General features: G+C 35.5%; 3 protein-coding genes across 4 annotated transcripts; 1 reads left to right on the top strand and 2 right to left on the bottom strand.

Moving 5' to 3' along the window:
- Nucleotides 1-41: 41 nt before the first annotated feature.
- On the bottom strand, nt 42-15405 carry LOC101740915 (actin-binding protein IPP). Of its 2 annotated transcripts, none has more exons than XM_004924793.5 (10): nt 15050-15405; nt 14406-14550; nt 12929-13067; nt 8322-8487; nt 7452-7631; nt 5758-5921; nt 4425-4560; nt 4140-4350; nt 3437-3657; nt 42-2444 (listed from the first exon to the last, which is right to left on the bottom strand). In XM_004924793.5, the coding sequence occupies exons 1-10, from the start codon at nt 15245-15247 to the stop codon at nt 2208-2210; spliced, it is 1797 nt and encodes a 598-aa protein (XP_004924850.1). In that variant the 5' UTR covers nt 15248-15405; the 3' UTR covers nt 42-2207. The 2 variants fall into 2 exon arrangements, with proteins under 2 accessions (XP_004924850.1, XP_037869215.1); XM_038013287.2 differs by lacking the exon at nt 15050-15405 and adding an exon at nt 14726-14866.
- Nucleotides 15406-17162: 1757 nt separating this feature from the next.
- LOC101740582 (lys-63-specific deubiquitinase BRCC36) lies at nt 17163-21909 on the top strand. Its single transcript, XM_004924790.5, has 6 exons — nt 17163-17400; nt 18049-18259; nt 20006-20103; nt 20240-20350; nt 21526-21672; nt 21746-21909. The coding sequence occupies exons 1-6, from the start codon at nt 17299-17301 to the stop codon at nt 21869-21871; spliced, it is 795 nt and encodes a 264-aa protein (XP_004924847.1). The 5' UTR covers nt 17163-17298; the 3' UTR covers nt 21872-21909.
- LOC105841433 (uncharacterized) lies at nt 20131-24947 on the bottom strand. The gene is made up of 7 exons (XM_038013332.2): nt 24586-24947; nt 24252-24486; nt 23854-24013; nt 23437-23541; nt 22800-22952; nt 21959-22114; nt 20131-21115 (listed from the first exon to the last, which is right to left on the bottom strand). The coding sequence occupies exons 1-7, from the start codon at nt 24762-24764 to the stop codon at nt 21063-21065; spliced, it is 1041 nt and encodes a 346-aa protein (XP_037869260.2). The 5' UTR covers nt 24765-24947; the 3' UTR covers nt 20131-21062.
- Between the last annotated feature and the right edge of the window lie 2177 nt (nt 24948-27124).

The following is a 27124-nucleotide window of genomic DNA, read 5'->3' as shown; positions in this document are numbered from 1 at the left end:
TTGACATAGGAAATTAATCAACTTCATAAAATGAAAGAAAATTTGTTGTGAAAATCATTTAATTATTGTAATATCACCCAATTTAATCCTTGAAAAACCTTTAACAATATCATCTATATATATCAAATATTATTTATGTGTATATAATATAAAAGTTGCAAAATTTTATTTTTATATTATTATTATATTTAAATACGAATACTTTCAAATTCTTTCTCTGTAGTTACAAATCATACAGAGACCATATTTCATTCTTTTAAAAAAATGGGGCAACGCTAGCCTAGCTATTCGAACAACATTATAAAAAAAAATTATGATTTATAACTACAGACAACCCACCATTCAATTTCAGAAAGCGTTACTTAAAGAAAAATCAGTCAAATGAGTTATTCGAAAAATGCAGTTTCCGCATTTTTCTCTATAGAAGATATTTTTGACACCACGGTAATGTCTATAGTTTCTATAACTCTCGGGCACATTTTTCTGGAATAAACAGTGTTGCATGATTTTATAAAACTTTCCGGGTTTTATAAAATGTTGCGAATCCTTTTTTGATTCCATTTTGAATGTCATTATGTACCCATTTGAGATCAGGTAAGGTGAGAGGAATGGCAGAGAAGGAATTATTGCTGAGTAATAGATATATGTAGTACAGTTATGAATACTATGTCAATAAAAGCTAATTTAGAAATAAAATGATCTAACGTAGGTAAATCGCGTTGGATTATACTTGTGTCAGAAATAGCGGTTAAAGTCCGATAGTAAGACTTTATGTTCTTCATCTACAAATTCAAGTGTTATTTTTGAAGACACTTTTCAAATTTTTATTATTAATTTTCAAAGTTAAAATGCTACTTAAACATTAACTGTTGTAATTAATAGAAAGCCTTTTAATAGAGTTGTCAATATAAGCAAAGTTTGCACAAAATACATATTTTTCGAAGTGCTTAATTCATACATTTTTTAACATTTGGCTACACTGATATTTAGGCGTACCCTTGGACCCGAACTACATTTTTGTAAATTCAGGTCAGAAATACTCAACAGTTCATAACAAAAAAAAGACATAAACAATAAAGAATTAAAAAGCATACATCCCGACAATTTGCCGGCTGATGTGGTTATGGTGGAAACGATTGTTCATACCAGAGTATTTTAACATTAATCGTTAGTCTCTCTAAGAATTAGAAAAATGAACAACGGGCACCCGATCGCGGTCTTTACTAGCTACTACTCAATTTCGGCTCACCTGCCTGCAGTAGCGGAATACAAATATATTTAACTTAACCATCTAATTAAAATTTTAAGTACTGTACTAACATTGTGAACATGTAAGCGAAGCAACCCTGAGTTTCATTTTGAAAGACCGATTTACCAATGAAATTGATACTTCATTTTTATGTTTCAAAGTATATAGTTCCAATTATCTTGGTTAGGTAAGTCGTAAGTTGAAACGGGGCGTTTGGCCACTTTGAGGGACGAAAAACTAAATTCAATAAAGATCAAGCATCCTGGTGCTGCTCTTATTTTATTGTTAGAACCCATCAATTTGTACTGTATGTGGTTTCCATGTGCCTATCAGTGAATAACTAAATTAAAATAATAATGTCGTTTAAAATCAATTTTAGGGACTAAACTTATAAAATTATTTAATTAAGTGTTTAAACAAAATATTTCTTTATAAAAATAGAAATATTTGTTCCCTCTCACGACGACAAAACGATATTAAGAAAAGTAAAAAATGTTTCAATAATATACCAACAGCATCATTCTTACTTAAATATCATAACAGATAACTTATATTTTTGGGAAGGATATTTTTTTGGAAATTTGTGATATACATAATATTAAGTTTTAAATGGACCAACCGACCATCGACATCGTTCGAGCTTTTAATATTCTCAAAACACTAAATCTCTTAGCCCACAAACATTTAATCTTACAAATGAGATTCGCAATGACCGTTGAATAAATATTTTTCAAGTCCGCGGGATTCATTTTTATTTGTTAGTCTTTTCTAAATAGCGTGCATTAACTTAAATATTCGGCACCAAACGTCTCCATTTCTGAATGAATATATTCCTTCAGTAGAAATATCATAAGCGATTTAAAAATTGTAAACATAGTCCTTTGTGTAATCGCAAGACACGCGCGGCTCTGTCGCAACAGAGCAACGGAAGATTAGGAACAAAGAGTTTGAGCGGAGGTCAGAGGAGCGCGGCGCCGGCCTCAGCCAGGCCGTGCGGCAGCGGCGCTGCCTCGCGCCAGCAGTTGTCGCGCGGCTCGTACACCTCGACGGACGCCAGCGTGACGAGCGCGCGGTAGAAGGCGCGGTCGGCGGAGTGCTCGCTGTTGCCGCCCGCCGCCACCAGCACGCCGTGCGCCGCGCCCGCCGCGCACCCCGCCCGCGCCGACCGCATCTGGGACACTTCCTCCCACGATTCCTGCCGCACGCACGGACAGATTATAAATTATCAACGAGCCGAATGTACAGAATCAAATTGATGACGATGAAGATATTTAAGAAATTTTAGTTTTTTGTCACGAGTTCTGTGTTATTAGTGTCAAGAGATAGCGTAGATTGAGGATTGCAGAACGAATTACGAATTTTTTAAGCTATTGCATAGCTTTTATCGAGGCCTTTGAGCGCAGCGATCGAATCAAAAAAATCCGTAACGACAATAAAACCTAACACCCCCCACTCCGCCTACAATGTAGCTCGCGTTCAACACATTCACACGTTGCGCTTATGTAGTGTTTGTGAATAAGCGCGCGGGGTGACGTCACACTGCATGCGCATCATGAAAAGTCTGCCCATCTCTCTCTCGCGCGGTCTAGCTTATGAGTGTGAAGGGGACAATTAATGTTTTGCTTTTGTTAATGTTTATAAATATAGCGTTGTCTTATTTTATTATTGTTTTAATATTAAATTATTATTGTCTAATTATAAATGCATAAGTTGATAAAAAATGCTATGCAATAGCTTTACCGCGGTAGTCCCCGAGTGCCACACTTGTTTTTTTATTTTTTTATACCTAAGCTGATGGTCTAGAGTCTCTAGAGAGACCATGTCAGCGTCGCCGGGCTAGTAGGTGAGCTTACGGGGCTCAAACCTGACGATGTTACTAACACGAACCTTAGCAAGAGCCGTGCTTCGCAGAATCTACCGCTGGATCGGAAACGCGACCCATTGAGAAGATCCGGCGAAAAACTCAGTGGGCTGTGTCTGTGGGTTAATTTACTCTTCGAGCCCTTCATCGCAATCGATGGGTTTGACTAGAACGATGACCGGTGAATTACGAAATGAAAGCCCCAACAGCACCGTCATTCACTAGATATATGATTGACATTAAATGGACACCATATTGAAGAATCAGTCTTGCTTTAGCCATAAAGAGCATGAGGTACTGTTATGTAGAATGAAATGTTTTCTTACATTTTCGAAGCTGTATCTCTCGACGGAAGACAAGACGGTCGGGCCGGGCGCGTTGCCGCCGATGACGTAGAGGTGGTGGTCGAGCACCACGGCCGTGACCTGGTTGCGGGCGTGCTTCATGTTGGCCAGGGAGCACCACGCGCCCGTACTCGGGTTGTAGCTGAGCAGGTCGCGCGTGTACCGCCACGTGGGAGTACACCCTCCCACTATGTATATTATACCTGAAATACAAATACAAATTTTATATTTATTTTTATATTAATTTTATATTTCAACTAATTTGGTACAACATAAAACTGGCACAAGGTCATTGTCCAAAGGTAAATTTGAAATACCCAAGGTACCTACAAAATAACTATGGAGATAGAACGTTAAAAAAACGAGCTCCATACTTACTCAATAGTTTACCCGAGGACATAAGACGTGAGCCTATTGCTAAATTTAAAAGTTTATTATAAAAACACTTGTTAAATACGTTGTAACCATTTACGTAAATTAATTGTATTACTATAACCTAACTTAATAACTTATAAGCTCTGTTTATATAAAGCGAGTTACCTGCACACAAACTGCGTAAGCAGTTTTGCGGTGCATGGTTTAAATGAAAGTGTAACTTTTTATGAATAAATAAATTGTATACATACATACATACATAAATTTTATATCTCACGGTTTAATCGATTTAAAGATATCGAATCCACACCTTGATAATTGACAACTCCCATTCCGAAACGCGGTTCTGGCATTTTCCCGATTATCGTCCACTCATCGGAGAGCGGATCGTACACCTCAACGGAAGCTCCCATATCCGAGCCCACCCAGCCGCCGAACGCGTACAGACAGCCTTTCCAAGCGGTGAGGCCGAATTCACAGCGAGCTTCTTTCATCGGCGATATACTTGACCATGTGTTGGTCTGAAAATAAAGCATTGAACTTCATGTTAAAGTGAAACGCGAATTTCTTAGCTGTCACATGAGCGGCTACTTACTTGAGGTTCGTAGACCTCGCCGTTCGCTAAGATCTTACTGCCCTGTTCGCCACCAACGGCATACACGCAGCCGTTCAACGTAACCACGCCGGGCTGTATTCGAGGTATTTCCATCGGGGCTAGTTCCTCCCATTCTCTGCACAAATCATTTATACATCATACCACATTTATAAGTTCCATTTGAATTGAATTGAACAATAGTATCTTATAAGAAGATTTCCGCGCACCGAAATACATTAGAATCCGAAAACACATTAGCAGCATATCTATTAACTACTATTTAATTAAGGATTAATTACGTTTCTTGATGAGCATCGTTCACGAACTACAAATATAGGTTTATACTTAAATATCGAGGGATGTCTCATTCCCGATCCTGCGGACCGAATGGTAAACAGTCCACGTCGCCCAAAATACGTCATTTCGGATCCTCCCCATCCACTAACGGTGCTTTTAGGTACCCCAATCACCGATCATAGTTCTCATCGAACCCATCGCTTGCGACGAAGGGCTCGGCGAGTAAATTAACCCACAGACTCAGCCCACTGAGTTTCACGCCGGATCTTCTCAGTGGATCGCGTTTCCAATCCTAGGTAGATTCTGCGAGGCACTGCTCTTGCTGGGGTCAATGTTAGCAACGACGTGAGGCTTGAGCCCCATGAGCTCACCTACTACTTAAGGCTACGCTGAACTGGTCTCTCAAGACCATCAGCTTAGGTAAGGATAAAAAAAAAAGCTGGAAGTTGGTACCATGACGCTGTATACGTGTACTATATTGAGCAACATAACATACGCCTTTTAACACACCCCCGTAGATCTTATACATACATGTAAATAGTTCTGAGATTAAAAAAGCTGTATATCGGTCGATACCTCAGTTTTACATGGGAGACCCGACCGAACGTCATATTGGGTGAACAATTAGAAATTGTGAACAGACACAACATTAAGTTCGAATTAAAAGGCATGCATGATTTGTTTGCAAATAATAAAATAAATATGTAACATATTATTGGCACTTCTTAAGCAGATTTGTTTACAAGCGACAAAGAATTGCTAAAGTCTGTCTAGGGCTAGTGTTAGTAAATTCTCTCAGGTTGGGACCGGGAACTCACCTACCCGCATGGTCCGCATGTAGCTGGAATAGTCAATTAAGCTACCGGCGAATGGGTAAGGGAAAAAAGCGATGAAAGGGTAAATGAAGACTTGTTTCTAAATTTTCTTAAAAATGGCTTTCTTTAGTTGAGGATAATACTCGAACAGAAAAACACGTGGATATCAAGAGCAAAGCAGGCGGAGGAAAGTGTAATAGCAAGTGAGATTTGCTGCTAACCTTTTATGTAGATCGAATTTAAGCACGGAGGAGAGTATGTCGTCGGACGCGAGGGGCGGGTGCGTGCCGGAGTGCCGACTGCTGCCGCCCACCACCAGCATCACGCGACGAGCCTTCGCCCGCGGCTCCGCGCCCAGCGGCACCAGCGCGCCCCGACCTGTCTTCTGTGATATACCTTATTTACTACTAGCGACCGCCCTCGCTTCGCTTCGGAAACATTAATCTTTATTATTGAATAGTTGAGTCCCGCGATGTTACCCGCGGTTATTGTCGTATCGCGGGTGACGCCGCGGGGCGAAGTTAGTCTAAAAAAAGTAGCCTAAGTTACTCCTTATATCATCAGCTACCTGTCAGTGAAAGTCCCGTCAAAATCGGTCCAGCCGTTCAGGAGATTAGCCGGAACAAACAGACAGACAGACTGACAAAAATTGTAAAAAATGCTATTTGGGTGTATGTACGGTATATATATTCATGCATGTAGTAAAAAGCGGTTTTTTCAATATTACAAACAGACACTCCAATTTTATTTATATGTATAGATTGTGCGCGCGGAGCTAGTTGGTCGCGCCTCAGGTATGTGAGCGGTGGGACGGAGAGGCGAGGGCGCTTGCTGTCATTACTGATATGAGATTTGATACTATGATGGACGAAATCATTATAAACATATAAGATGATTCTGAATCAAGTTCAGAGAGTTCAGAACAAGTGATTCAGAGGATATGTCAGAGTAATTTCATATAAGTATATATTCATTAAATAATTTCATATACTTAATTTGGCTTTGGTTTATATTACTATTAATTACATAAACTTCTAAAAGTTCAATTGTTTTTTATTTATTTATTATTTCATTTATTTATTTTATTTAGTCATCACTGTCTAATCTCATGTGCGTTATGAGCAGTAAGCAACCCGCCCCCTCACCCCTGTCGCCACCTAAGGCACGGCCAACTAGTTCCGCGCGCACTATAACATAAATGAGGCCAGCGCAAAAGTGGCCTAGCCCACGATTCATATTCGTGCTTATGTATTGCAATTTATTTAAAATATAACAAATTTTGATACATAATCGGCCTATCCCTAGTTTCATCCTTAGACAACAAATGACTTTGTAAACATCATTTTAGCGCGTATTTATTTTACCTACGATGTATTGTATAGGTAAATTTGAACCTAATTATCTCCGTACTAACTATGGTATGTTTGGCATGCTTAGGTCACTTTTGCGCTGACGGACTCAAATATACCATTAATCGAATGTCTCAGGCTGTCCTGATCTGGCAATCGCCTTGTTGTCACAAGTTAGGCGGCCGGTCATTACAAACCATGTTTTTTATGGCTTAGATGGGTGGACGAAGTCACGGCCCACCTAGTATTAAGTGTTTACCGGAACCCGCAGACATCTACAACTTAAATGCCGCCACCCACCTCGAAACATGAGTTTTGAGGTCTCCCCACCCTGTCCCACCCTTCAAACCGAAACGCATTACTGCTTCACGGCAGAAATAGGCAGGGTGGTGGTACCTACCCGTGCGGACTCACAAGACGTACTACCACCAGTATTATGTTATGCCGACCCCACTCATATAAGTTTCATAATTTGGGTAGAACAGAGTTATGTATGTAGGACTCATAATAAATTTTGAATCCTATTAATATTATTTACATGCTGTTATTATGCTATTATTATTTACCATATCAACTCCTGCAGTTTTTAAAGCCACCGCAATAGAAGGGTCTTGTAGGCTTTTCACGGCTTCGTCTAAGATATGCGGTGCGATCAAAGGGAGCCTCACGTGCGCGAGCACTTCGAAGCAGTGACGTCTTCGGGCAGCGGGATCGTGTTCCAGCCATCTCAAAGCGGAATATAAGACCTTTAAATATAAAAAAAAAACATAACCGTTTATCTAGAAAGTATATTTATAAAGTTAAATAAAATAAAATAAAACAGACTACGTGTAAAGTGAAAATAATCAAAACCTAAAAATGATTTACATATTTGTATTACAATGATATCAATGGTGCCCCTGATGCTGGATTTTATTTTTCTACGTCGTTGTGTAAACTAGTTCACGGTCTGCGGAGCCAATAGACATCGCAACATGAAACGAAGTTGAACAAGATCGCAAGTGAACGCAAAAAAAAAAAAAAACTCTACCTATGCTGACAGCCTTGAGAGGCTATTTCACCTTCTCCTTGACGTGTAGGTGAGCTCACGTGGCTCAAACCGGGAATGTTGCTAACACTGGCCCTAGCAAGAGCAGTAAATGCAAAATGAAGTCTCAATTGAATTATATAATAACTGCCCCACTCTTCGAATTACAACACATCACGGACAGTCATTGTCTAACTTCAATCTTAAATAAAGTGTATTACTAAATCTCCAATTTGATACAACTTATCAACGGTGATAAAAGTTAAATTTTTCACACCCAACGGCCCTACGAAAGGATAATTCAATAGTAAATCGAAATATTATTTCAATGGTTTGTAAGCTCGCGAGCCCATAATCTATATTTTTATATTATAGTTACATTCATTACTTACACATAAATAAAACTCACTTGTGCTTCCGAATCGACAGTTAATTGTTCTGAAGATAATATTGTTATTAGATGTTGAAATGGTAAGTCCAGTAATTCATCTCCATGGGCTATGTGTTTCCAGTTTCCTAGCGCATGTTCCAGTGCTTCATGTGCCAAATCAGTACAATTATGAGCTTCAGCAAATCTGAAATGTTACGCGGTATCATAAATTTTGTCATTATTGTTTTATTTTAATAAACGTTTTACACACGTTGAGCCCAAGCTAATGCTTCACCCATTGTTATGGGTGTAGATACGAGACAAACACAAGTACACCCAAACTCTATTCCAAGGCATAACGGAACAGATTTTGAAAATCGAAGTTTTGATTCTGCCAACATTAGAATCAGACTCCGGGCCATCACGAAATAGTCGCCCGGAGCCTCGTTCCTGACTCCGAATATAAAATGATCGGGTTTCGTTAGCAGGTTAACGTTCGTGTATCCGCAATCCACTATTTTAGTGTCTTTACAAGCTTTTCTCACCTGTCACTGATGTACTTGAGGATTTTAACGTTTTACAATATAGCCCACCTAATGGTAAGTGGTTACCGTCGCTCATACACGTCAACAATGCCAGGGGCAGAGCTAAGCCGTTTCCTACCGTTTAATATTCTCCACAAGCATGGTTTGAAGAAGGATATGTCATAGCACTCGAGAAACACCATGAAGGGGAGCTCAATTCAAAACCTGATGGTACGTGGAAAAAAGGATCTCTAGAAACGCATTGTGGATGAATGCAGTGGCTTCAGGTAGCATGAATGAACTCTACTCCAGTGGCGGGCGGTGCGATTGTAAAAACGAGATGATGGTATCATCTCAAATAATTTCTCAGAGCATTCCCCATGGAACATACAGTATAAAATACAAAGTCCCTCCACAGACCCAGAAGTTCTTAATGATGTATACTGATGGGCAGTGAAATATTATAAACTTGCATGCTCAGGCAGACAGTTAAACAATGCTGTTATAGTAGAAATCAATACTAATATTATAAATGCGAAAGTAACTCTGTCTGTCTGTCTGTCTGTTCCTCTTTCACGCCTAAACGGCTGAACGGATTTTGATGAAATTTGGTATGGTGATAGATGATAACCTAGAAATGGTCACAGGCTATAAATAATCACGCCATCGTTTTTAGGGGGTAGGCAGTAGGCAGATAACTAAATTGAGTTAGTGATTTTTAGTCGTTTTTGTTGGGACTTTTGCTCTTTCACGTATAAAAGGCTGAACAGATCTTGATGAAATTTAGTAAGGTAATAGATGGTTACCTAAAAACGGATATAAGATCAAAATGATCACGTCATAGTACTTAGGGGGTAGGAAGTAGGCAGAAAACTGAATTGAGTTAGTGATTTTTTTATGGTTTTTGGTGGGAGTTTTGCTCTATCATGCCTAAACGGCTGAACGGATTTTGATGAAATTTAGTTAGGTGATAGATAGTAACCTAGAAAAGGATATGGGCTATTAATATTCATGCTATCGTACTTAAGGCGTAGGCAGTAGGCAGAAAACTAATTAAGTTAGTGATTTTTAATAGTTTGGTTTAAAAGTTTACCTCATTCACGCCTTAACGTCTGAACGGATTTTTATAAGCTATTTTCAATTTTAGAAATACTGATCTTGCGAATCCCGTAGATGAGGTACAAACTTATCAGTCTGGTCGGTATGTCAGCAGCAACGAAGCCGTGTGGCGTCTGTTAGCATTTCCGTTGCACGAATGGCATCCCACCGTGACACATCTCAGCGTGCATTTAGAAAATGGTGAACGCGTTTATTTTAATGAACACAATTTCCACGAACGAATAACTACTCCGCCAAAAACCACACTCACTGCTTTTTTTGATCTTTGTATCAGAGATGAGTTTGCAAAAACTCTTCTTTATGTCGAGGTGCCGAGGTATTATACTTGGGATGCAAGTAGGAAAACTTGGAAACGCCGCATTCAAGGTACTTCAGTTCACGATTGGCCTGGCGTCAAATCTGGAGATGCTTTAGGACGACTTTATACAGTTCATGTTAGTAACATGGAATGTTTTTGTCTACGCATGCTTTTACACCATGTGCAACGCTGGGGAATCCATTTACGGATACCCGGTCGAGGGGGGTAACGGACCGGGTTATGTCGGACTCCGGCGCCTCCTGAGAGGAAGAAGGGGAGAAGAGAAGGACCGAGGTCCTTCACCTCCCCCAATTTCTCACAGGAGACTACGCCTTGAAAAAGGCGCGCGAAGCACTTGCCCCGCAGAACGACTACAGACTAAACCCCATCGAGCTCCACCACACCGACTACACGAAACTTACGGTAACTACCTCTTTCAATGATCTAAAAAAATACAACACACAAGATTATCCTACATTTCGAGAGGCATGTGAGGCAAGAGGATTACTGGAGAATGACAACCATTGGGATGTGACACTGGAAGAAGCTGCTCAATGTAGATCAGCAGGCAAGATGAAAGAGCTATTTGCTGTATTAGTAGCGACATGTGGTCTTTCAAATCCTCAACAATTGTGGGATAAATACAAAAATGATATGACCGACGATATATTGCACAGATTACAAGAGCAAAATCCCAATGTCACGTACAGTGATTTAATTTACAATGAGGGTCTGACAAAAATTGAAGACCAGGTTAAAACAATTTCTAGAAAGGATTTATCAGATTATGGAATGATCAGACCACAGAGAACCGAGGAAATCAGTAGCGATTTAATACGGGAACTAGATTACGATACTGCTTCCTTACAACAACAATTGACAGAGTCTGTTCCACGTTTGATCCCAGAACAAAGGTTAGTATTTAACAATGTTTTCAAAAAAATCGAAGATGGCGAAGGTGGTTTGTTATTTTTAGATGCTCCCGGAGGCACGGGAAAAACCTTTCTTTTAAACTTGCTTTTAGCGCAAATCCGAAAAGATAAAGGAATTGCTGTAGCAGTTGCCTCTTCCGGAATAGCCGCCACTCTGCTCAATGGTGGTCGAACGGCACATTCGGTGCTTAAACTGCCATTAAACTTAGCCCATGAAGAAATGCCAGTCTGTAATATAAGTAAAAACAGCGAGCGTGGACGTATGTTGCAGCAATGTAAATTATTAGTTTGGGATGAGTGTACTATGTCCCATAAAAGAGCAATTGAAGCTCTAGATCGGACTTTGAAAGACATCAAGAGTAATCCAAATATCATGGGGGGGATGGTGGTACTTTTAGCGGGCGATTTTAGACAGACTTTGCCGGTTATCACTAAAGGCACCCCTGCAGATGAAATAAATGCGTGTTTAAAAGCGTCAACGTTATGGGTGCACGTAAAAACGTTTAGTCTGTCTACAAATATGAGAGTGCAACTACACAATGATGTACAATCTGGACAATATGCTGCTGCTCTTCTTAAAATTGGAGAAGATCGTATGGCAAAGGATGGTAATGGCATGATTACATTGGATCGTGAATTCTGCAATGTTGTGCATAATCCAGATGATCTAAATAACTTCGTCTATAGCGAACTGCTAACTAATATGAGGAATAGAGACTGGTTATGTGAAAGAGCAATTTTAGCGCCGACGAATGAAATGGTGGGACAGATAAACGAGCAAATTATGTCACGCGTGGAAGGTGATATTGTTGAGTTTCTCTCTGTAGACACTGTAATGGATACTGAACAAGTAACATCATACCCTGTAGAATTTCTTAATTCTTTAGAACTGTCGGGAGTACCTTCACACAAACTGAGGCTGAAAGTAGGCGTTCCTGTCCTTTTAATGCGGAATTTAGATGCACCAAGACTGTGTAATGGCACACGGTTGCAAGTGACACACCTCGGTCGCAATATTGTAAAAGCAATCATTATGACTGGAATGGCAAAAGGAGAGAACGTTTTAATCCCCCGTATACCCATAATTCCGACAGATTTGTCATTCCAGTTTAAGAGATTACAGTTTCCGCTGAAAATCGCATTCGCTATGACGATAAATAAAGCTCAGGGGCAAACATTAAAAGTAGCCGGCATTAATTTAGAAAAGAGTTGTTTTTCTCACGGACAATTATACGTAGCTTGCTCACGTGTTTCAAGTCCACAGAATCTCCATGTGTTGGCCAGAGAGGGAAAAACAAAGAACATAGTTTACAAAAATGTACTACAGTAATAAGGCCTCTTATTTTTAGCTTCCTACATTATTATACTACTTACATTAAGTTAGTACTTCCTACGCAGACGATGTTACGGATGTCACACTGTCTAACATCGGGGGTTGGCAGGTAGGTAGTTAGTAGTATTTTAAACCGATTTAAATTAATTACTTTTTATATTTACTAAGGAAACATTCGGAGCTATCCATTATGTAGCTTAGGTTGCTTTTGAACAAATTTTGATGTGAAGTTGAGGACTGGAACACGATAGTGGGACATTGTTGCAGGGGGACTTATAGCCGGGAGAAAACAAAAAAACTTATGCGGACGAAGTCGCGGGTAAAAGCTAGTACACTAATACATTTTACTCATATACACACAAAACCACCTACATAAACTTGCAATGCTGTATGGTATGTTTTGAGTAGTCACATACAAAATTAAAATCCTAATTACAAACCTAAAAATTCCAAGAGCATTTGTGTTATGCAGTTCACCCTTCAAGTATTCAGTACAGCCAACAATTAGTTCTTTGAGTTGAAGCATATCAGCTGCAATCAACAGTGGTTGTACATTTATTTTATCTATCAATATTTCACCTGTGAACAGAATATTTTTACTGAATTTTTAACAGAAATAGCAACTAGACATAATTCATTGAAAAAGAACCATATTTTTACATATATTTCTTACTAATAAGTTACACAGTAAACATATTGTTAAGTTGGAACTGGTTTTACCTAATTGTCTGCTTATCTAGTTCTATATTTCTTGTTCTATATCTCTATTAGATTACGTTACTTGATTTAAGTTACTTAAAATAAATTTTTTGGGTACAATATTTCCAAATAATATAAAAAAATTATTAGATAATTAGAAGTACAACTTGCTTAGCTAAGGGTTAATACCTCTCAATGAGTTTAAACTAGGTTATAAGTAATAAGGATTAAGTTATAATTCTTGATAAAATAATATTTTAGGTAGTTAAACGCATGATAGCTAAGAAAGGATTTTGATTAAGAAATACATACATTGTGAAACCTTTAATAACCCTTATATTGGATTTTGCAAAGCCAAATTTTGTGTATCCAAATTTGAAGCAATCAAATATTTTAAGTGAGGAACATCATTATTATATAATGGTTATAAGTCTGTTGTCCTAATCATGATTTTAGTTTTGTTTCTATTATGTTTGTTTTATGAAGTAAGGCCCCAGAGAGAGAGCCATGTCTCTACAATATGTTATATGTGGACTAGGCGTGATACTATTATAGCAAATAATTATATTCTATTACTACAGCTGTTATACTGGAGTCTGATGATAATCACATAATTTAATATGGACACATGTCCAATGTATACACAAAATTGGTTTCTTCTACGGTCTCTTGGAGGTTTTATACTAGTGCTACTTTAGTTGCCTCTTACAGCTTAGAATGAATAAAATTAATTCCTCTGTCTACACAGATTAATAATCTGGTGTCATGTTGGCTTGTGGCTTTCTGATGAATGCTCTTACCCATCTCAAGTTATGAGTTTGTAAGATAGTCAGTAATAGCTATCCTTTCATATCCTTCATAATAAGCATTTACTAATATTTTCCTATTATTGTAAGATTGTATAACTAAGTAACACCTTCCACTTATTTCTGCTGTAGCTCTATCCAGTTTGAAGGGTAGGACAATCATTATAGTGCAATGCAATTGAGACTTTTACCAGGAGCATTCAGATTGTGATGTATATAGGCTCCAGTAACCATTCATCACTGGCTGTGAGTTCATTCATACAATAAATTAAGTTTATGTTACCAATTAGTTAATGAGCAATAAATGAAGTAAAAATTAAGTTATCTAATATTAAATTCTGATTGTGATTTTCCTCAGTCATAGTAGTTACTTGAATCCTACTTACAAATATTTAATAAAGAGAAAGCTTACCTGAGTATATGAAGTCAATAATTATTGGCAAAATATTAGGTGGCACACTTGGCAGTGAAACATGATTTTTCTGACTTTCCTCTAACCCAACACTGAACATGGCATCAAAATAAGCACAACTAGCAGCTAGAACTACACGATGTGCCTGAAAAAATAATATTGTAATCAAAATGAAGCAGAATTTGTCCCTTGCCATTGCTAATGTCTTCAAGCATTAACCGAAAACCAGGTGAGTCCAGTGCTCTACAATAGAGGACACTTGTATCAATTTAAAGATTCCCTAACATTACTCCCCCTGCAAAGTGAATCTTTACACCAACCTTATACTTATTTCCCACTCATTCAAACAGTGTGGTCCACTGATCCAACATGAGTTCATTGCATTCAATTGCATTCTTTGTGTACTCATTGATCTAAATGGGCAGTAGTTAATCTAATTTGACAACTACTGGGTTTGATTCCCAGTAAGAACCACTCAAGATAATTGGTATTCTAGGTGTGTGGGTGTTTCCGGCACACATAAACCAGGTGAAAATCTGAGCTCCGCACCATTAAATGTAGAAGATGTCTTTGTTTAATGTTAAATTAACATTAACTATTATCGGTTATAATTGCAGTAAATAATTGCGATAAAAAAGCCCTACCTCTATCTGGATTTCTCCTGATATTAAAACAACATCACAAAATCTACCATCTTTCTTAAAATTTTGTAAATTTACAGATATTTTACGACAGTAATCCGTAAATTTATAAGGCCGAGCTCCTTCCACAGCCATTGAAATGTTTTTCAGGGTATTTAAGTTTGAACTATAACTTGTGTTTGTGCCAATTAGTGTTATCATTTAGTACATAAACATCTTGATGTATATATTATGCTGGCGATGACTTCACTTCAAAATAAAACATTCTAGACAAACTAATTGACAAACGTGCACAGTTTGCAGTGTTTAGGACAGACAACAACAATTTCCGAACTGCAAATTTAATGACGTTGACATTCACTAGAATATCTTATTTTTTTAAGGACATATGACCTGGTAACTAAGACCTTTAGGTCAAGTCTTTAATTTATATGGAGATACTTGAGTATCGACATTACGTTTTTTTTTTTTTAATAAAAAGTTTGAAAGTTTGATAGTAGCCCACCTTCTAGGTTCACTTTCGAAGGGTTGCAGTTGGACCATAGATTATACACTTAATATATGAGTTGGACCTCACCACTTTACCAGGACAGATGAGTGACCTCGAGAGCTTCAGTAAGAGGCACGAATTTTTTAAGCAGTGCTCGAGCGCTTCCCAGGGAGCCCTAACAATCCAAGAACAGCTGCTTCGTATGTAAATTTATCAACTGATCGGATTAGGCACGTGCTACGATCTGCTGAGAAACTTAGCGAGCTAATTATAGTTATTTGATGAGAGCCAGTAGAGTACCATGACCTGTGTTTTCATTGCTGCTAGCATCAGTATTGTTAGAATCCAACAAAACGAGAGCGGGTCAGGAAGATCCGGGAGGAGATCCCTAAGGTGTCGATAATGGCAGACTGTTGCGTGAGCTTAATCGGAGGTATGGTGACGGCGTTCACGATTAATGAGTTAAAGTTAAAACAAATTACCTACGTTAGGGCGTGTATAAATGTCCACAATAACGGAAAACAATTCATTTTACATTGTATTTTGTTCATTTATTATGTCCGAAAATAAATAAATATGCAAATGAATAAATTTTGAAAATAATCTTCCGGAGGCTATTTTAAATATGTAGTAATATTGAGTGTCCAAGATTAAGAAGTTGAAACGAGCGTAAATTTTTAGAATTCTCCGTGGACCTAAGCTGAGTATCTCTGAGAATCGATCCTGTGAAACGACGGTAATTGCTGATTTGCGTAATTTTCGTGATTTATCTAGGTTTTTATAAAAAACTATTCTTATAAAATAAACAAAAGTTGTACATCTTATTAAGCTTAGGCCGAAATTACACATCTCCCTAGCTTTAAATGGAGTAAAGTCTCCTAATCTCGTTGTGTTCATTTTACCCTAATAAGTATAAAAGTTTTTTTTGTTTTTTTTATTGCTTAGATGGGTGGACGAGCTCACAGCTCACTGGTGTTAAGTAATCACTGGAGCCCATAGACATCCACAACGTAAATGCGCCACCCACTTTGAGATATAAGTTCTAAGGTCTCAGTATAGTTACAACGGCTGCCCCACCCTTCAAGCCGAAACGCATTACTGCTTCACGGCAGAAATAGGCAGGGCGGTGGTACCCACCCGCGCGGACTCACAAGAGGTCCTACCACCAGTAATAACATCTTCACCGTGGAAGTCAATCGTGAACATTTGTTGAGTACGTATTTCATTAGAAAAATTGGTACCCGCCTGAGATTTGAACATCGGTGCATCGCTCAACACGAATGGATCGGACGTATTATCCGTTAGGCCACGACGACTTCAATTAAAATAGTTTCAATTAAAATAGTAAATTAGTGTGAATTGTTTTATTTTGGTAATTTTGTGTTTCATAAAGGTTTAAATGTTTATAGGTGGTTTATTAACTGCTTAGCACCTATAAACCTGCACAATTGTGGGAATATGAAATAAAGTCATTTAATTTCATCCCGATTTATTAAAATTTCAAATTAATCAACATCATCTTAATTCGTTTCACATTTCTTTTTTCATATTGTAGCCCAATTTAAACTTGACTAAAAATTTTCCTTACCATGCGAAAAAATAATACTAAAAAATAATATGTATCTCAAATATATTAAGTGTATAATCTATGAATATGTATTATCTATGCTGTTTATTAGGAATTTAGGAACAATGTTTAATTCTAAAAATATTAAAAAGTGTAACGTTTAACCGCATAACAATTACAAATATAAATTTTGAAATGCTACAAAAGGTCCGTTTATCGTCTGATGTTGCTTTGGTCTGTATGCAACATGCGTTGTCGACAGAGAAAGAAGAAATCATGGGCTTACTTATAGGCGAGGTATTACGTTTTTTTAATGAAATGACTCTACGGAGAGAAAGCATTAGGCTTTAGGGAAAACTCTGAACCCACACGAGCCCAAAGCACGTACCGTTGTACTATGAATTTCTGTTAAGTTTCAGCTTAAAGGGTAAGATGCCCGTTAATCAAATTTTATCGAGACTAATCTCATTTTGCCGGCACTAAGTCTAACAAAATTTATTAGCAAGGGGCAAACTAAACTGCAACCTTCTAGGTAGAACGATTTCAATCGTTTTTATTTATTTTTTATCGCCTGTGCAGGCAGACGAGCATACGGCCCGCCTGATGGTGAGTGATTACCGTCGCTCGTGGACATCAGCAATTCCAGGGTGCAGAGCCAAGCCGCTGCCTACCGTTTCTAACCTAATCTATTTGTAGGAAGCTGAAAAGTGATGAAAAATAAAAGTAACACTGACACGACAGTAAATTGAGTTGATTATGTTTACATTTTAAATATTGGTTTCCTGTAATGATATTAAATATCATTAGTATGATTGCTTAATTAAAAAAACCTCAATTAGTGGTATTTATGATGATTCAGATAAACACTTAACATCGTTTGAGTAACGCCATTGTAAGTACCTACGTTTTTAAAAAACAGCAATACCTATTTTTTTATTTTTCTAGGTTCATGATAATGGTGCACTTGTTTCAATAGTGTCATCAGTAATACTTCGCCGTTTGGATAAAAAACCTGACCGTGTTGAAATATCAGAAGAACAACTGGTTCAAGCAACTGTTAGAGCTGAAGAATTAGCTGCAGAAGTTGGCCAACCTCTTAGAGTTGTTGGATGGTACCATTCGCATCCTCATATAACAGTGTGGCCATCCCATGTTGGTTAGTTCATTTAAGCATTCCTTGATATTTATTTTTATTTGTTATGGTTTTTACAAAGTAATATATCGAGGAGTGAAAGGCTATTTGGTTTAAGCGACATTTTGCTTAATACGTGACATTTATCTTTGTAATGAAATGTCCATCAATGTATACAAATTCACTGTCATAAATAAAAAACATATCAAAGCACCTAAATTAGTATACAGTTATAGGATATATGATAAAAGTTTTTTGAAGATCGAATTAAACTACAATTTGATGGATTTAGTCTTTATTAACCTTTAACTGGTGACACGCCAAATTTATAACACTATAAAGGACATGACGTCTCACAGACTACTACTTTTAAATTCATTTTTATTGTGAAAATCAACTTGAGTGTTTCAAAATTGCCTTAATATTCAATCAACAGTTTATAATGAAAAACACATTAGTAAATCAAACCAAGTTTTTTTATAAAATATCGAGAGAATCGAGTAATAACACTTAATGGTATTTTACAGCCTTAATTGGTATGAGATCCTCATTTCACATTTCAGCCGACCTTATGCGAGAAAAACGATAAAGTTAATATCTTTTACTTAAAATCTAATCTAGAAGGAACGAAAAAACAAAATAGTCATTCCCAAAAACAAAAAATAAAAATTCTGACAATGACTCAATTCAGCATACATTACTGGCAATTTTTGCACAAAGGGCGAGAACATTGCAAACATACGGGATCGCAACACCCGACACACGTGTACACAGTCATTCTGTACAATTTGGGTGGGCAAATCCTGCATGCCTTTCTTTTGCCTTGACTAGTTTCATGACTTTGGACATCTTCTTCGACCATATCGTCACCCAGAATTCGCTTTATCACGAAGCGTAACTCCCTTGGTAATTGACTGCAGACTACGCGTCTCTGAATCCATATTCAGAAACGCGTAGTCTGGTCCCCCATGGGAGAACTAGCGAACGAGCTAGTCTTTAGGAAATCTCCCCTTTCTATAATCTTAGGTTGGTGCATATTGTGCAGTATATGAGCTTTCATGCTGTTCAAATCCAAAATGCGGTAAAACACTACCATTGGCCATCTTCTGGATTTACCACTCTCCTCTGAATCTTCCACTCGATCATTTTCCTGATGGTGTGAATGATTGCTCTCAGCTATAATACAATCTTCGAAATCACCTTCGCTATCAGATTGGTCCGAAGCTAGCAACAGGGAATTTATTTCCTCTTCAAAAGACGGACTCTCTACCCGCAATATTTTTCTTTTTGATGACTCAATTGAACTTGATTTCGGACATTGACGTTTATTACCGTTTTTTGCCATTCTGAACTACAAAGTATCAAAATAAAAAGAAATAGTTCAAAAAAATATTTTGAATGGCAACTAGGGACATGGAGCCTGACAGGCTACGTCCGATTTTTCGATGAGTGTTACTCACGTGTTATACGACCGACAACACGTCTGCTTCCTTCCGTGGTCAATTTACTACTATAACAAAGGCTACTGAGACTCGGAGTCGCGGCGAGCTGGGGGGAGTGGCGAATTCTAAGAATTCGCAAAAAGCACGAAGCCTGTGAGACTCCATGTCACTGGTTAAAGGTTAAACAAAATGTACATTGGGTACACAATTTTTAATAGGCCTATTGTCAGTTATCGGTATATTAGTATTTTGTTTATCTAATAGTGAATATTAACATAATTGTAACTAGACTTTATGCTCCTTTAAACAAAGATGTGATTTTTAACAGATTTGGCTACTCAATCAATGTATCAAAGGATGGATGCTAGTTTTGTTGGAATTATTTTTGCAGTATTTCTTACAGACCAATCAACAAAGGCCCCTTCAGTGAGTCTTTTTAATAAAAAACATGCCATGTTCTTAATATTTATTAAAAATGTTATTTTCAGTACTAGTCAAACCTGATATTTGGACTAAATATTGTGATAGATATTGAATATTCATCATTTAACCATGTTTTTAGGTTCAAATTACTTGTTTTCAATCAATTAATGAAGGAGCTAGTCAAAGTCGGATTGAAATAGAAATGGAAATTGTAACTAACACTGATTCTTTGTTAACAAACAATTTCGAGGTAAGTATCCGTAAAGGTATTTAATTAAGTAATGAAATATCTTAATATATACTCTGTATTAATCATTCTGATAGAGAATTAGTGAAATTATTCCTCTTATCAATCTCAAAGGTAGAATGACATTGCTGTAGTCATAGTTTTTAATTTTAAGGAATTAAAAACATATTTAAATTTTACCCGAATTAGATATAAATTTATAACAACATTATTGTAGTAATATATTAAAAATTAAAGTAAAAATACAGCATGTGTAAACCACTGCTCAAAACATGGTGATCCCAATTATGACTGTGTTAAAAAATTGTCTATTTATTAATCATACATACATTTTAGTTTTGTTATTGCATGTAGGATAAAAATAATTGACACCCAATATACCTATAGAAGCAATAAAGTGTAGTCTGATGCATGTTCTGGAAGTATAGTGCAGAAGTAAATACTATAGAAGTGTTTAGCGCTATAGTTGACTTACTGAATATTTAGTTCTATTCATGATAAGAGTAATTTCCTATTTCTTCTTTGGAACCTATCTTTTTATGACTATTATTTTTCTTAAGTACTTATATAGTCCATACACTTTGCCACTAGTGTATTTTGGCTATGAAGCATGCAAAGTGCTTCACTTTGAACAGTTGTATATACAATTAAAATATAGTTAACAGGATGGCAGCAGTCTTCACATTTTCCGCTCTATAAGCTCCAGGAAGCTCAGCTAGGGTTGTGAGCTAATCCAGTTAGCACATTTTAACCAGTAAAAAAAACATGCTGCAAAGAAATAAAATTGCATTGAGTTGATGTTTCAATAAATTTTTAATTCCATTATTATTAAATTGCTATCACATTAAACAATGATTTCAATGGTTTATTTCACAAGATTTTTCTTAATTTTTTATTGCTACAATAAAGTGATTTTACAAATACACAGGAAGCCTTCATCTTTATGCATTTAGTGTAAAGGAATTATTCCCTAATTCAAAGATACTGATCTGATGGTGATTTTTATGATTAACATCAAAATTATAGTAATGTTGTAGGTACTGTATGCAAACTAACACAATTGAAAATTAATTGGAATTCTGGGTTCAGCAAATACTGTTACGGGTTTTTTGCTGCTGCTGTCTGTATGTTTAAATTATGTTACTTACATAGTATTTTAAATAAAATTATTTCTCCAGACACTAACTCAGCTTCCAACAATTTTAAAAGAGGAAGAAGATGAAGCCTTTAATAATGAAATTAGTTATGATGATACTGATGACATTGTCACTAAGCAACATAATGCTGCAGTAAGGACTATTGCTATTGGCCACATTGTTGATAAGGTATATTTTTGCTGCAGATTTTTTTATAATTCAAATAAATTCTTAAAATATTAATTCAGTTTAAACATTACAGATGTCCCGACCAATGCTAGAAGGTTTAGTGGCCAGAAATTTATTAAACAGTATACGCTTAAAAGCATTGAAGAAACAGCATCAGCAGATGATGTCTAAATTAGAAAATATGACATGCTTGACCTAAACTTGTTTCAAAGATTAAGTAAACCAATTAATAACTAAGTGAATTCATTTTTATCAATAATTTCAAATCCATCTGATGAATCTTTACTTGACATTCGTTTTCTTGTTGCTTCGTTTGTGGTCTTCATCATATTACTTAAAGCACCAGTAAAATTCCATAATGTATTATAAGCACTGTTGGTCCATGTGTTTGGTTCGGATACTTCCAAGGTTGTCTGTAGTTGTGGATCTTTCAGGTGTGGATCTAAACAGTTATAATAAACTAGTTAAATTTCTTCTCAATAAATGGGCGATATTTTTTTATGTCCTTTATATATAAGTTTTCATTTATTATTTTGTATTTATTGATGAAGAATAATTAATTTACGTTCTCAACATTAGTGTCATAAATGTATGTTGTTGTGGTGTGTGTGTATGACTTTGCACGTACTGTGTTTTTGTATGTATAATTTTTTATTTATTTATTAATTGTATATATTTAAATTATTTGTAAAATGTCTATAAATTATAATACATTATATATTCTGGGATCAGAGCCAATAGAAAAAAATACATGCAAATTTGAAAGACAAAAGTCCATCCAATCCAATATTATGTCTCTGATGTCGATCTGATGGTAGATTCTGAGATGCACTGCTCTTGCTAGGGCTAGCGCTCGTATATATAAAAACAAACACCATACAATAGATTTCTTACTTTGGCCGAATATTCCAACCAGGATGACCAGAGTAAAAAAATTTTTCATTTATAGATTGATTTGGTGTAAAATGTTTTTTTTATTAAATTTCATACTATTATTTCGTTAATTATTCGCCCGTATAATTTTGGTGAGTGTTGACGTCTTGGATTCATGCTACCCTACACTTGTAATGCAAAATAACTATTACCAATAAAAATTATAATCTTACAATATTAATTAAAATCATTACCTAGAGGTATATATTCATCTTCACTGGAGTCTGATGTTTCAATATCCTTTTCTAGTGTGTTTATTTTATCAACAGAGAAACTTGTATCAAGACTGCTGTTTTCAGAGCTATCGCTTGCTTCTTCAAGTGGAATATCTTCTGGTTTCCAATAATCTAAACCAGGAGTTTTTCTTTTATTTTATGAGAGTCAGAGAAACATATAGGATATGCAATGGAAGCCTGAATAATAATTTAAAGAGAAATCATGGGACTGTGGTACTTATCATTAGAACTCATGTCTCAAGGTGGTTGGTGGCATTTAAGTTATTGATGTCTATGGGTTCCGGATATAACTCAAAATTAGATGAGCCTACCATCCCATCTACCCATCACATAAATAAATAAAAACTTACAGTAAGAAAGGCAGTATGAGAACTACTTTCAACATGACATTGAATTTTATCATTAAATCAAATAAAGGATCAAAAAACTATTAATTATGAAATTATGAGTTTTAATGATTAAAAATGTCCATTAACACTGAGGGGTCAACTTCTCTGTTCTCTGACTTCTCTGTGTCAATAATAACCAATGATGAAACTGTTTTATTACTTAACCTAACGTCCCCTTACACCTAAATTAATAAGTTTTATGTTACCATAACTTTGCTTTTCATCAATTTGTTGTTCAGCTTCAATCGTCAATAGTTGTATATCAACATCTGATATTTCAGGAATTAGACCCTCAAGCTCGCTCTCAGACTCTGAAAGTTAGGAAATATAATTCATTCAACAATAATTAATAACTACTTGCAAAGGTGCCTCTAGTCCATGCAGAGCCTGTAGGCATCATTACTCTAGTGCACTCTAGTAGATACGCAATCAAAATGGAATAGGTACAAATGTAAATTTAAGCCACTTTTTGCTACTGGAGTTCTCTACGCAGTTTTAAACCTGCAAGGCATTTCATTGAATCTCTTTACCTTTTATGTTCATTTGGTGTAGTTTATGTTTATTCTTACGGGACAGTTAAATTATATTACTTATAAAAAAAAAGGTTTTTAAATTAAACTTGCCTAAATCCTGTTGAATATTTTTGAAGATTTTTATAACTGGATATATAACTTTGTGTGAAAGACACACAAACAAACACATTGAATATATTAGCATGTAACCATTTACATACTTTCCAATGAAGAAAATGCATCCCAGTATTATGTTGGCCAGCAAAAATGCCTGAAAATATTAGTCACTATTTTTTATATTAATTATGCTATAATTTAAAATACCGAAGCCTAGATACTATGAGTGAATGAATGTATCTGACTTTATCAACATATCTACACGAGGTTTCTAGGAAACAGTCTCTATAACCCAAGAATTTTTCCCTAAAAATATACTTCATCAAGGTTGATAAAAAAGAAATCTATTTTATTTACTTATTAAATTATATAAAGTAAATCAATTTACTTACTTTGGTATGATTAGTTTGCCTTATATAAATGAATTCACACCATTTATTTACAAACCAATCTTTTAACTGTTTTGTGGCTAATATTATTTTTTTTCCATTGTAGGTTGAAAGTCTTTCCAAACACGCAGTTCTGTGTTTGTATTTTAACCAAGCTTCAAATCCATCCAAACAAAGCAATGTGATGCACAGGCATATCATAAATTTTATAAAATTTATTTGGTGGTATACACATACTCTGTAACAATCGAATTGTGAATACATGTTTTAATGTAAGCCATTTTTTAACACGGCTAAACGAAAAGTCGTATAAAAAAGTAATGTATTTTTTACTTACAAAAATATTACGCTCTTGATTATTATAAATGATACGGACAGCCAAATTTGTTTCCATAGAATTATATCTTCAAATAAACCAATAAAAGCTGGTAATATAACGTACGATTGATTCGTTAGATTTTCTTGGCATTTTGCTAATTTAGCCCATGCCAACCTTTTTTTTAATGAAGCTAACATTACTAATCGCTTAAATAGCTTTTATTAAAAATAAACATTAATTTATTGAGTTATATGTATCTATAATTTCGAACACTTTCTTCTATTAAAGGATATGTATATTTTGAAAACAAAATAAACAATTATGAGTAAGACTGTATTTTTTTTTTAAATATTACCATAGATTATACACTGAATATAATATAATTAGCTTGGAAACAAAGTCCTTTAAGCAAACTTAGACTGACTAGCCTAATTTTTTTTTATGGGATCTTATGACCTGGTTACTAAGATCTTTAAGCCATGTCTTTTTTTAAGTTACCTATGTTGGAGTTTGAATATAAATGTAATGGCAGGCAACACTTGACACATTTCGAATTTTAGAACATTGATTCACACAGATTTCGAATATTAGAATTATTTTAAATGTTTAAAAAACAGATGATTGCCTTCTCGTAAGAAATAGTCAGACTTCTCATCTAGACACGGTCAAAGAAACATGTAAGAGTTTTATAAAAAATATAAAGATCATAATTTTATAATGGTGTAACAGTGTTCAAACTATCTGCAATTTATTTATAATGAAGCAGTGTGTTTTTAAATAGCCCCTCATCACCTACAGAACCCAATCCCCTCAAATTTTAACCGTCCAACAACCTATATTCCTTATTTTTATGAAAAATTATGAAATTAAATTAAATGAAGATGATTGATTTGAGACATTTATCAACTGGAATGAAATTAAATGAAATGAGATGAGATGATATGGGATGAAATAAAATCTCAGTAAAATGGTGGTCATTTACTGAAACTTTTTCAGTGGACTTTTTGGAGGATCACGAGAAGTTACGTTCAGCGGCTTTGTTTCATTTTTCCCATAGACCTATATAGTAGGGACACGACATATTGTTCTATACGTACAATTACTTAAATAAATAGCACCCATTTTGAAAGCACACACATAAACATATATCTATCTCATTCTTACTCAGCACTGTAACTCGGAGGAAAACAATATAACAGTATTTCAGTGCGTACATAAAATGAAACATGAATATACGTAAATGTCTAATGAGACCGAAAATCCGCTAAACATGGCGCACCAAATGTCATTGTCACGTCAGTTCAGCTGTCTGTTTTGGGTTGTACCTACATTATTTATTGACTTTGATATCGGTTTAATATGATTGCTTATATAAAATTTCTTATTTTATCATGCTACCCCGCTTAAAACATACCAAAATAATAATTAAAGCATATTTCACTAACATGACACTAATCATAAATACCTCTTAATAAAATGTGTCATCAAAACATATTTAGACAGATTTTTTTTGCCTATTTTATACTTATTTTCTATTAATTCGTTTGTTCATCATTTGTTCATGATTGTTCACTGTTAATAATTGTTTGTTCTGCGTTTATTTATTTAAAAAAAATATTAAAAAATATACCTACAAGTTAGCCCCTCTAATGCAATTTTTAATATTTTTTCATCCTTAATGACTCGTAAATATTCATTTTCGATTGTTCTTATATAAAACACGTTTGTTCTCTTTCGAAATCACTCGTTTTTTGTTTAATTTACTATTTTTATTAGTTGAATAAATGTATGCAAAATATGTGTACTGCGCATGCGTCAACTATAATGCCTAAACTTTCTACGCGGTTTTAATCGTGAAAAAAAAACAAATATAAATCCTGAAGGAGCACATAATTGGTATACAGTTTAATTAAAAAAATTCAAAAATAAATAAATGAAATAATGTGCATTGGCGTTAAGTTAGACCAAATACATTTTTTCCATCCTCCTACTTATCGTTATGAAGGTATAAAAAATGTGTGCAATTCACACGTGGTAGAAGTGAAACCTTCCAAAATTAAATTCCAATTATCCTAAACGTCTTATATGTAAAATTAGTAAATAATTGTAAGGTAGCGCCCTCTGTGAATTGATATTTTAATTTCACGTATAATCCTAAATTAAAAGTCACTACAAGAGCTTTCATACACACGTTAGTATTAAAAAATCTCACAGATGGCGCTGTATTAAATAGTATGTATATTTCTGTCTCATTCTTTGCTGGCTTCATCCTACACATTTTTGTATTTGTGTCTCTTACCTGTCGTTTTTTCCGTTGCATCCGGTTTGAAATCACAACGATTCTAAAGAAGTTTTCACTTCAAAAAGATAGGGAGTTCACATAGGTAATATAAACAAATAAGTAAATATGTTCATTATTTATCTTTCAAGAGATAATGTAGGTATACATTATAATAACTTTTTTACACAGTCGAAATTATATTCCTAACATTAGTAAAATAACATTTTAATACGATAGGTAATACGATAGTAGGTAGGATGGAAAAAATGTATTTGG

Source organism: Bombyx mori, chromosome 10 (assembly GCF_030269925.1).
Source record: "Bombyx mori chromosome 10, ASM3026992v2".
In the NCBI taxonomy this organism is placed as follows: domain Eukaryota; kingdom Metazoa; phylum Arthropoda; class Insecta; order Lepidoptera; family Bombycidae; genus Bombyx; species Bombyx mori.
Note: the sequence above shows the minus strand (reverse complement) of the source record. Positions and strands in the feature narration are given on the sequence as shown.